The sequence below is a fragment of the Theobroma cacao genome, chromosome 4 (genome assembly GCF_000208745.1).
Source record: "Theobroma cacao cultivar B97-61/B2 chromosome 4, Criollo_cocoa_genome_V2, whole genome shotgun sequence".
NCBI classification, from domain to species: Eukaryota; Viridiplantae; Streptophyta; class Magnoliopsida; order Malvales; family Malvaceae; genus Theobroma; species Theobroma cacao.
The window spans coordinates 20,666,842-20,679,476 of record NC_030853.1 but is presented as its reverse complement, the minus strand read 5'-3'; the positions used below and the strand labels follow the sequence as shown (position 1 = coordinate 20,679,476).

The following is a 12,635-nucleotide window of genomic DNA, read 5'->3' as shown; positions in this document are numbered from 1 at the left end:
TTCAAGAGCTCAGAAAGCAATTTCTTGAAGAGTCTTAAAGCCTAATGTCAGTATTTTTCTAATTTCTTCAGTCTCATGGCTTCATTCTTAAAACTTTGGAGAAACCTTTCAGTCTCCAGCATCTTTTTCTTTTGAATTGTGTTTTGGATTCTGGAGACTTTATCCTTCACATTTTTCTCCTAGACTTGTAGATTGAAACTCTTGAGAGATTCTGATTTTTCATATCTTTCTTTTAAGATTTGTTTATTAAAATTCTGGAGATTTTATTTATTTTTTATATAATCTTTGGTGAAGATTTTTTTTTTGTTCGAAAGGAGTTTTGAAGATTTTGTTCTTTGGAATTTTCTTTGAACTTGTGAGAGTTCTAATAACTTTATTCTTCAAAATTTCTTCCATCTCAATGTGTGTCAAATGACTTGGAAGAGCAATATATAATACTGGATGAGATAATTCAATGAGAATTTAATTTCTTTAATTTTATGTCTAACCTATTTTATTCAATTAGAGGCAAAGCATCCATAGATGGATTTTAATTGACCAAATTTTGAGTTTTTGAATTTTGCTTGATTAAATTAGGATTTTATCTTTAAATTATTTTAATTCATTTAAAAAAATTTTTGCCATATTGTCCATTATACTGTAAAGTGAAAAAGTGCCAATATGGATAAATATGTTGCTAAGGGTACTGTAATTATAAATAGATTGATGATCATTGTATAACCATTTTACTAAAATTAGATGATATATAGCTTTTCAATCAAGAATGACCTAAATGCTTGCAACATTTGTCTATTTTTCAACAGTAAATGTTATTATTTTTCATCACCACGATTCTAATCATGCAAAAAAGATTTTTATACTATTTAAATTGCAAGTTGCATTCTTGTATAGTTCCCAAATAGCTGAAAAATGGAAAGAGATCATATTTCCAAAAGAAAAAAAAAACCATTCTCACAAAAATGGCATATAGAGGACCAGAGAGAAGTTGTAAATTTATGATGATTATTTTGCTTTCATTTATGACACTCTCTTTGATGCATAGATGTTACCCTAATTATTTTCTTCTACCACAACAAGCAAATTAAAATAATTTAAAAGTAAAAATTCATAAGAATTTAGAATCCAAAAATTTAAGCTGAGAGTACAAACTTTTCTTTTCTATATCAACTATTTAAAACAATCATGCATTACATACATCTGTTTCCTACATATAGTTTTCCTTTTCTTTTCTAAGTTTTGATATGGTGGATGCTCACTGTTCAGCACATGACTCCCACATAGAATATAGATAATAATCAAATTCAAACTCAAAAGAATATACAATCAACATGACCCTTTTTCCCTGCGCTGTCACATCCAAAAACATTCTGCAAAATCTGGACATTTAATCTTCGATTTTCTGTCCAGATCCCAAAACAAGTTCCCCATAAAGCTTGCAACTTGCAAATAATACCACAAATTGAAACTCCATGGCTGCTTTGCTAGCTTTCTCCACCAAAATATATAATTTTTTCTATATTTTTCTTCGCTAGAAACCATAAGGAAAGCCCAACATAGCCCATCATCTGGCACGAACAGGCTCTTCAGCTATGGTTTCAAGCAATGGTTTCTTAGACCTTGACATTGATAATCTATGCATGAACCCTGGAGTTGAAAACTCTTCAATATCATCCAAGTTAAGCTTCGGCATTTTCTCTGTCTCCTCGATATTTTCCAATGAAACATCCCGCAAATTAGGCTCTTCAGCTTCTGGCAAGATCCTCACTTCCCCACCAAAACCCTTTTTAGCAGCCGAGTTTGCAGCTAGAAACAAAGCTCCCATGTCACCTGCGGTCACCGTCGAGTTCACTCTCTTCATCGGAAACATGACGTAGACGTTGGCGAACTCTAAGTCTTCATCCGCATGCAGAGGTGAAAACCTGCAGCCGAGCTTGAGAGATTGAGAGTTTACGAGGAAGAAGTTTGGTGTTTCAAGCATGAGCTCAGCGGCTTTGATGGGTTCATTAAATTGCCTGATTTCACCGCTTGGGAGAATCACCTTTGTCGCTTTTGATGATTTTCCTAGTGGGGTTGATAAAGTGCAAGAAACGTAGTTCCCCATTGATCCTAAGGGCTGTTCTTCTTGGTCTTGTCGTTCCAAATATATCGAATGTCACCAGACAGGAATTTCTAGAGAGAAGGAAGGAGAGGGGAAGGTTTTGCAAATTTGATAGAGAGAAAAAAGAATGCAATATTTGATGAAAGATTGGCAGGGAAGGAGATGAGTTTTAAACAGAGTTTCTTGGAGGTTTGAGGAAAGGACTCTGTCCACTTTGGAAGGTTGATGGGGATGGATTTTGTTGAGAGTGGTTGATACATTTATAAGGGGAAATGGACAAGGTCATAACGCCGAGCCTGAAATGGGATTGGTTGGGAAGATTCTTCAGGAGTCAGGAGCCAGTTGTTTGTGCGAGAGGAAAAGGTTGACATTTGATTACCTGAGTCCCGCGTCAAGGAAAAGGAGGTTGAGACAAGTTAGCTCTCAAGAAATGCAATGGAAGGTCCAATTTCCGGGCTGTTGGAATTATTCTATGTTTTTTTTTTGGAGCTCAAATCCTCTGTGTTAAATGCGTGTGGACCCCAGGCTATTGCCTTTGCTGTATGGAAATTTTCAGATTCTCCAGATGATTCAACTTTAGACAAGGCTTGGCTTTTTTTTTAAGGATAAAGATGATCTCATTTTCAGCATAAATAGTAAAAACAAAGAAAGATTATATGAGGAGGAAAGGAATAGTCATACTTCAAAATACCAAAGCAATTCTGGTGGAGGGCAAGTCCATTTCATGACAAAGGTTTATGGCTATTTAAAAAAAAAAGAAAAAAATTAAGTGAAAGAAAGTTAATTTAGAGGAAGTTTATGAATGCTTTTTTTATAAGTATGACTTTTTCATTTATTTTAATTTTCTTTTTTTGTAGTTCTCAAGCTTTTCTCAACTCTCTAAAAATGCAAAATAGGCCCCATAATGAAAGGAAAATAGGCCTGCATGCATATAGATTTTAATGTATTATTTAAAATATACATTCGAATATTTGATTCATTAATTGAGATATAATTTCTTACTTAAAGTAGGATAGAGTTCAAATCTCTTTTCTGTAAATTCAAAAAAAATTAAAATATATTTGTAGTGTCATCGATGTATACTTGATTCAACATGAAAAACTTCACAGCATATTTATCAATTTCTAATATTAGTTTAAGATTTGAAGAAGTTGCATCATCAATTAATTCAAGACTAAAAGATTGAAATGAACTTCTTAGTAACTCAATCAAAACTCCATATGCCTTAAAAAATAAAAAGAAACACGGTTTATTTAGTGTTCGATTAATTGACTGAATTTCAGAGATGAGACCATGAATACCCATGATCTACTCATACAAGCAAAGGAAAAGCATGTGAAGCTTAGGTTTGACTTCTAATGAATAATCAACGACTTGGCATGATATTATTAAGTACTTAGTAAAAATTTTCGTTGGTGGAAGGATGCCGGTGGCGGTGTCGGTTGCCCATTATTCACGTTCAGATATTCAATCGCAGCTCATCATATGCCTACTCTCTGCTGCATCACGGGATTGTTGGTGCCTCATTTTCAAGTAACTTCCTCATTCAATTCCCTTTATTCTTTGCTCTTTGGACCTCACATTTTATATCTAATAATACTACTAAGTTTTTTAATCACTACTATAATAATGCTTTCACATTCTCTCATTCCTTAAACAAACTATATATATATATATATATATATATATATTAATTATTTATATTAATATATCCTTAATTATAACAATTTTGTAATTTGCAAGTATGTATTAATGATGATTAAGCTTATTTTCTTTTCATTCTTAGTTAAGTGTACTCACACTGGCAATTAGGAGGAATTGATTAGTTCAAGCTTTGTTTGCATCATGATTTACCAACTGTCTTTCCGTACTCACTTAGGGTCTCCATTATTTTATGCTAAGCTTGCAGATTCCCCCAGTTGAAATGTTCTACAAGGAGCCGCCAGTGTTACATGCAACTGTTCTTTTATAAAATTATCATGAACTGAATTTGTCTGATTTTTTTTTAATAAAAATCATGCCACACATAATAAAAATGTATTATCAATCAATAGAAAAGATAGTTGATTATTTGTAGTCTTCCAAGCTAAGATACATGATTTCTTGAGGTGGAATGCACTTCAACACTTTATCATCCCCTTTTTATATTCTCTAGCTATTGTTTTTGAGATTATTATTCTATATATTGATGGTAGAATTTACGAACTTTATAAGTGGAGTTAAAAGGTTGTCAAGTGTGATAGCCATAATTGACAAACAGAAGCTAAAGCATAAAAGAAAGAGAAGATAAAGTTATTTTTAAGCTGCACACTTTATTCAAAAAATTACAACCTTTTATAAACTTACATCTAATGGAAAATAGCTTGAATGTATAGAAAATAACTGTTAAAAATTAGGCTACATGACCATGTTCTGCAAAACAATAATAATCAATTCCCTAGAAATTAGGGTAAACTTGACTTAGTAAAAAAAAAAATTGTGCAATGAAAGAAAATTATTCAACAATCTCTCCCTTAAATTGAAAACTTTTAAGCCTCAGTTTATACGTGCAGCTCCTTTCTTTTTTTCAATTTGACTTTTTTCCAAGGTGCAAATGCGCAACAACCTTCTCAGATTTTGGAAAGAAAGAAAGAAATCTAAGAGGTTTAGTAAATATGTCAGCCAACTGATCTTCACTTCAACAATACTTCATATCAATTGTTCCATCATTGTGGAGATCTCTTAAAAAATAATATTTCACATCAATATGTTTGCTTCCTCCATATAGCATAGGATTCATGGAAAGTTTGATGGCTAAGTTGTTGTCACAAAAATTGTTGTAGCTCTTACTTGCCTGAAATGTAACTCTTCAAGAGTTCTCTTTACCCAAATAGCTTGACAAGCACACGCTGTTGTAGCAACAAATTCAACTTCAGCACTCGAGCATTTGGCTCATTGATTGGTGCATAATCCTCTTACCTAAAGAGTAGGGTTCGAATCCTCTCTCACCAAATTAATAAAAAAACAAATTTAGCTTTTTTAGTTGACAAAGTGACAATTGGTTGTTTCTTAGAAGACCACAAAATAGTCCCTATGCCCAACATAAAAACATAACCTGAAGTGCTTTTCTACTATCTTGATTTCCTGCATAACGAAAGATTCTCTTAATAGCTAATAGAAGCATTTTTGTTGGATTCTCCATATATCTACTTATTAGACTCACATAATACATTATGTCTTGTCTTGTTGTACTTAAATACATTAAACTGCCCACTATTTGCTTGTAAAGTGTGCTATCCACCTTTTTTCCTTCATGATCTTTCTTTAACTTTAAGCCAAACTCAATTGTACTGCCTACAGGATTGCAATCCTTCATCCAAAACTTGTCCAAAATTTCTTGCACATACTTCTTTGAGAAATAAAAATCCCATTAGTAGACTGCACTACTTCTATGCTAAGGAAATGATGCATCATACCAAGGTCAGACATTTCAAATTCAATCATCATAGACTTTTTGAACTCTTCAAACATGACACTATCATTTCTAGTATATATAAGATCTTTTACATATAAGCAGACAATGAGCATTTTCCCTTCATCTCCAATTTAACAAAAGGTGTGTGCTCATATAGACAATTCTAAAAACCTTTTTTCAAAAAATAAGCCTTAATGCGACTATACCAAGGCCATGGGGCTTGTTTTAATTCATAATGAGCTTTCTCTAATCTATACACTTTATGCTCATTTCCAATCTTAATATAACCAGGAGGTTGTTCTACAAATACCTGTTCCTCCAAGTTTTCATGGAAAAACTCAAATTTGACATCTAGTTGGAAGATGGGCCAAGAATTCTGTACCACCAATGCGATCACCAATCTGATTATATCATGATTTACAACTAAAGCAAAAGCTTATGTATAGTTGACCTTATATTCTTGCTTGTATCCCTCAACCACCAAGTGTGCTTTATACTTATCAACTTCACCATTTTCCTTTAGTTTTGTTTTGAAAATCCACTTTACATTAATGGTTTTGTGCCTTTTTGGAAGATTAGATAACTCCCAAGTATCGTTTTTTTCAATGGCTTCAATTTCATCATCCATCGCCTTTCGCCATTTTGATTATTTGATAGCACTTTCGAAAGTTGTAAAGTCACAATCTGAAAATAAAGCAAAATAGGTGATTGGATAGTCAATTTGATCAATTCCAGTTACCTCATAGTCTTTCATCCATGTGAGCCTTTTTTGAACATGATGAAAAGAGTGAGCTGCTTCATCAATAGCTTTTATTGTTGCTAGTGAAGTTTCAGCAGTGGTTGGAGTTGTATTTGATGAATTTTTGGGCATAAAGGCTAATGAAGTTGGTTGCCCTTTTTCTTCAGCATAACTATCAAGAATGACTGGAGTAGATTGTTGCCCATTCTAATCCCAATTTACTAGTCACAATCTTCTTAGTTTGTGGATTAAATAATTTATATGCTTTGGATGCTTCACTAACACCGAGAAAGACACATTTTTCACCCTTATCATCAAGTTTCTTCCTCTTCTCATTTGGGACATGTGCATAAGTGATGCAATCGAAAATTTTGAAGTGATTTACAGTTGGTTTCCGCCCACTGCAAGCCTCTTCTGGTGTCATGATTTGAACAACAAAAGTAGGACTTCTGTTCAAGACATGAATGCTACAATTTATTGCTTCTAGCCAAAAATTCTTTGGAATTCTCCCTCTTGCTAGCAAGTTTCTCATCATATTAAGGATGGTTCTATTTTTTCTCTCGACACACCATTTTGTCTGAGTGTATAGGTAGCTATGAGCTCTCTTCGAATGCCATGATCATCACAAAACTCTTCAAATTCTCTTGAACAATATTCTCCACCACGATCAATACAAAGGGTATTAATGGTCTTTGCTGTTTCATTTTCAACACAGGCCTTGAAACTTTTAAATGTACTAAAAGTTTTTGATTTTTTCTGTAAAAAATAAACCCAAGTTTTTTTAGTATGATCATCAATGAAAGTATTTAGGTATCTTTTACCTCCATTAAAAGATAGTTTTATCGACCCACAAATGTTGGAATGAACCAACTCTAGGACAGTTTTTGCTCTCCATGACTTTCCTTAAGGGAATTGAGCATGATGTTGTTTGCCAACAACACATTCTTCACAAACTTGGGAAGGAATAGTAATTTGAGAAGGACCTGTCACCATATTTTTCTATTAGAGGGTCTTTAATCCACCAAAACTCAAGTGGCAATAGCAAAAATGCCACAGCCATGAAGGGTCTTTTACTTCAGTCATCAAGTAAGGGTATTTCACTTCAACCATCAAGCAAAATCAAACACTTTAAATCTTCAATGGAAATAACCTGCTTGAACTCATTTGAACAACAACTATAGCTCCTCTAGTATGGTCTCACAAGCACTATTCTAAATAGTGATTACATAACCTTTTTCTTGTAATTAACCAGGACTTAACAAATTGCAAGTCAAGAACGTAGAGGACATTAGAAATTGTTTCCACAAAACCATTGTTAGTTTTTTTCTTAATATTACCTTATCCTATCACAGTCATAGTGGAACAATCACCAAAACTTATAGTAAAATGAAAGCCTTCATTTAAATAAGAAAAATAAGACTTACTTCCACTCATGTGGTTGTTACAACTTGTATCCACATACCAAATATTTGACTCAGGTTTCTTGTTAACTTGAACCGTCATCAACAAAGTTTCAACTTCCTTCTTTGTTGTAAAATTTGATTTTTCTCCCGTTTCTTTGTCATCAGGCAGCTTAGTATAACATTCAGAATGATAATGACTGGATTTATGACATCTAAAGCACTCTACCTTGGATTTGTCAAAATGTTGATCTCGTCTTTTACCTTGAATATCAGCTTTGAAGTGCCTATTGCCTCGATCTCCCTTTCCCCTTCCTCTACCTATACCCGTTCCTTTAGAATTTAAGGAGTGAGTAAAGGTACGCCTTTAAAGCTTGTTTTTCTATAGTTGAACTTCGGTTCGTTTCTGTTCATGAACTAAAAAAGTGCTTTGGAGTTCATCAAGAAAAAGTGCATCTATGTCTTTGGATTCTTCAATTGAGTAGATGACAAAATCGAACTTTGGTGTCAAGGAACGTAATATCTTCTCCACAATGGTGACATCTTCCATCTTCTCACCATAGAATCACATTTTGTTGTTTGTCTTCGTGGTTCTAGCACCATAACTAGTGACAAATTCACCATTTTTCATTTGTAGAGTCTCGAAATCCCTCCTCAAGGCTTGAAGTTGTGCACACTTCACTCTAGAAAAGCCTTGATATTTTTTCTTCATGGAATCCTTAACATCCTTGGAAGTTTCTTTGCTAAGAATTGTTTCCAAGATGGAATGATCCATAGCTTGGAAAAAGTAATTTTTTGCTTTCAAATCCTTTAGCTTCCTCCCTTCCAACTCTATTTTTTGGGCATTGGTCAAGACTACAACTTCTTCAAGTTCTCTAATTCTAGATTCAACAACCTGCCAATACTCTTTAGATTGTAAAAATTTCTCCATTAGCATGCTCAATGGTCATAGTGACCATCAAAACATGGGATAGCCGCCTACATAAAGTTGGTATCTAAAACCCTAATTGTAAAAGAAGAAAATAAAAAACACTATTACTTTAAGTTTATTTGAGAACTTTTCATTGTTTGTTGTTCTCTGACCTCATGTGTTTTACTCTTTTCAACCTAACTCTGATACCACTGATAGTTATAATTGACAAACAAAAGCTAAAGCATAAAAGAGAACACAGATAAAGGTATTTTTAAGCCGCACACTTTATTTAAAAAACTACAGTCTTTTTATAAGCTCATATTTAACGAAAAATAGCTTGAACATGTCAAAAACAACTATTAAAAATTAGGTGACATGACCATGTTTTACAGAACAATAACAACCAATCACTAAAGACTAGGACAACCTTGACTCAATAAAAAAAAAACCACGCAGTGAAAGAAAATTATTCAACAAAGTATCCATTTAGAGGTATTAATTTCTTTAAATGTAACTTAAGTAATGGGATATATCTTGCTTATAGAGTTTAAAAACTCTATGAGTTGCATCTAAGATAATAATAATTTTTATTTTTATTTATTATTTCTTTACTATAAATAAACAATGAAGCTAATAAAATTAAACTATTTTTTTCGTTTTTATCATATTTATTAAATAAGTATTTATATTCATGATAAATGATTACATGAAAAAGTATTTTAAATATTAATGACTCTTATTAAAAAGCTCTAAATTCCATAGCAGCTCCATAAAATCATGATAATCTAATGTTGAGTAGAACTATCGGCCCAACTTAGGTAGCGTTTGATATGAGGAAAGTGAAAGTGCATTCCCTACAATGTGTCTAATTAAATTACATTACAGCGTTTGTTTTGCAACAAACCACTGTAATGTAAGATTGCAATGCAATCATATTACAGCCAAAACTGTAATGTGATTGTAGTTCAAAACCAATGCAATCACATTATATTGCACTTTACAATGTTATTCAAGACATTTTTATCCTTCAACTTTATTACTTTGTTAAAAATATTTTATAATATTATAATTAAAATAAAAATATTAAAATAAAATATATAATATAAGAATTAGAAATTAAAATAAAATAAAATATAAGAAATTAAAATTTATATAATATAGGTAAAAGAAATTAAAATAAAATATATAATATAAAAAATTATATTAAAAAATAAAAAAAATAAAAAATATATATGACATTAAAAATATATTTAAGAAATGATATTATATAAAAATTAACAATAAAAAAACAAGTATATTAAACTTGTATTTTAATAAATATGAGTAATTTTGAAAATTAACATTATATTCCCAGTAAAGTACTTGTAAACTAAACGTTATAATGTTATCTTTCCTACATTTTAATCATTATTTTGTTTGTATACCAAATACTGTAATATTATTTTCCTTACAATCACATTGTTTGCAATCATATTACTTACAATCACATTACCTGCAATCACATTGCATTATAAAGTACCAAATGCCACCTTAATATTTTTTAAAAGAAAAATTAATTGAGTTAGTGTTTTTATATAACTTAAATTTCAATTTTTTTATTTCTTTATTTAAACTAAATTAGTATTAATTTGTTAGACCTAAACTTCAATATCCAATTTATCCTTTTAACTTTTGCTTCTTTTAATAATAAGTTAAAAGTTCACCAATTTATTTCAAGATAGAGACCTTAGGTTCCAATATACGTTGACTCTCTCTTGTATGAAAATAATAAGTTCAATAACTTTTTTTGTTCTAATTAATTTGTTATCGACGTAAAAAGAAAAATTATATTATTTTTTTTAACTTCATACTAGGTGTTCGGAAGGTTAATATATAGGAAAATTATCAGATTATAATGTAGAAAGGAAATGAAAATAAAATTAAAATTAGACGGTGATAATACTTCATTTTTAATGGTTAAAATTTTTAGCTAGCAATCAAATTGTTACATTGGATTAAGTGAATCACTTCCTTTAATATAAATCTCGAGAAAAAAGATTGCTTGTTGGATTTAATTGAAAAAAGATGCTTGATTTATGGGATATCGCTAATAATAATTGATTTCACAATCAATTAAAATCAGATAAGTCAAAATAGAATATGAAAATCAAGATATAAAATTCTCTTTAGAAAAAATAAATAACTTCTTATTGCACTAAATATATAAATTATATTACCTATTCGATTATTGTTGTTGTTTATTCTATGTAAACAAAGACCACCTAAAAAGGTAAAATAATTTATTCAAGCTTAAAGAGGCACTAGGTCAAAGAGATGCTTGCAAAATAAATGGGAACAAATGATAAATAAATAAATGGGTAGTTCTGGATGAACATTTTAGAGTTGACTTACAATATATGAATATACTTATGTTCAATCTTTAATTAAACTAAAACTGCTTTCAGCATTGATCATTTCTTAGGATTAATGTTTGATCATTGATTAATTCATATATCATCGTAGTTGATCATTTCCTGACCTCCATGCACTTTCATGATTTTGCATAGATCTCGATGTCCATGAATTCTTGCATCTGTCAAGGGCTTTAATTACAAAGAAAAACAAATTTTGATAAAGTTAATGTTAACTAAACTTGATTAACTTCATCTATATATAATTTTCTCTTCTTTTTACATATACAAATGTAAGTTATAATTTACAATAAAATAATTTTCAACCTTATATTACGTCTAATATTGGAAATCAATTAGATAAAACCAAATAACCGAATTAACTAATAGTTGGATGACGAAACTTACACATGATATTTGAATGATGACTTTAGAACCTTAAGAGGAACTAATATAATTAAAGAGCAGCTTCGGATGAAATCATTGTAGAGCTGCAGTTTGGTCGACTCTTGAAGTAAACTAGGGTACGTGTCTTCTTCCTCCTTTCATTGACATGTTTGTCCTTCTCAGCCGCAACATGACCAAATAATACGACTACATGCGCGGCTTCTTAAATTGCCCCTTCAGCTCCCTGTAATTTCATTGATTTCTTCAAAGACACATCAAAACAGGAAAGACAGGTGATAATTACTTAATTTGGTTAAAATATGGGAAAGATTTATTGCCTTTTTCTTGGGCAGATAGATTTCTCCAAACCTTAATAAACTAGGCCATAAGTATTGAAAATTACCTCATTCATTGGATGGTTTGTGATTTTGTATACCATTCGAGACTCAGATCCATCATCCATGGATGGAGAAGCCAATGAGGAAATAGTAAGGAAGGGAAGGAGGGGGCAGAGGGAAAGGGAGAATTGAACTTATTCATGTAGCACCTGTATTCAGAAATTGGTACTCTCATGTATTTACAATTACAATATATCACCTCGATTTGAAGAGAGAAACCACTTTGATGCAACAGAGTCATTGGAAATTCTCATGTCGTTGCAGGAACACCTGCTGTCAGCAGAACCTCGACGTGGGGAGTCAGGAGAAAATTAATGTACTTCCACCATCCAAGAAACCTTAAAATCTCGTTGGTTGATTAATCTGATTGCCTGGTTTACTACTTGTTTCCCACTGCCGCTTTTCTCTACCCGTTAGATGTGTTATGGTTTTTTAACTGCAAGTGCAAACTACATATTTTGCTTCTACTCTGGGATTAATTTCCTGTTTCTTACAAAATTTTTGTGCCCTTCAAAGGAAAACAAATTCATTTGATCACATTAATTGCTAATAAAAAAAATAGTTGGAGTCTATATTACGGCTCCATTAAATTAATTTGTAATTGCTTTTTAGAATTGTATTTGCTTGTAATAGCTGAATTTCATCTCAGAATTAAGTTGAACAAGGCAAAAGTTGATGGTCAAAAACCTTATTCATGATTAACTTGTTATTCAAGTCACAATAAGAGGTTTCTCTCTACTTTTGCTATTGAAAGTGATTTACCATTATACATACATAGTGGTAGATTGATGTTGATACAAGTGATGTCAAATAAGATCATTGAAGTGTCAAAAATCTCTATTAATTATATTTCTTT

The 12,635-nt window shown here is 31.5% G+C and overlaps 1 protein-coding gene across 1 annotated transcript; it reads right to left on the bottom strand.

The window, feature by feature from the left end:
* Positions 1,143-2,485, bottom strand: LOC18601964. Its single transcript, XM_007033073.2, has one exon. It carries the CDS (start codon positions 2,099-2,101, stop codon positions 1,562-1,564), a length of 540 nt encoding a protein of 179 aa, XP_007033135.1. The 5' UTR covers positions 2,102-2,485; the 3' UTR covers positions 1,143-1,561.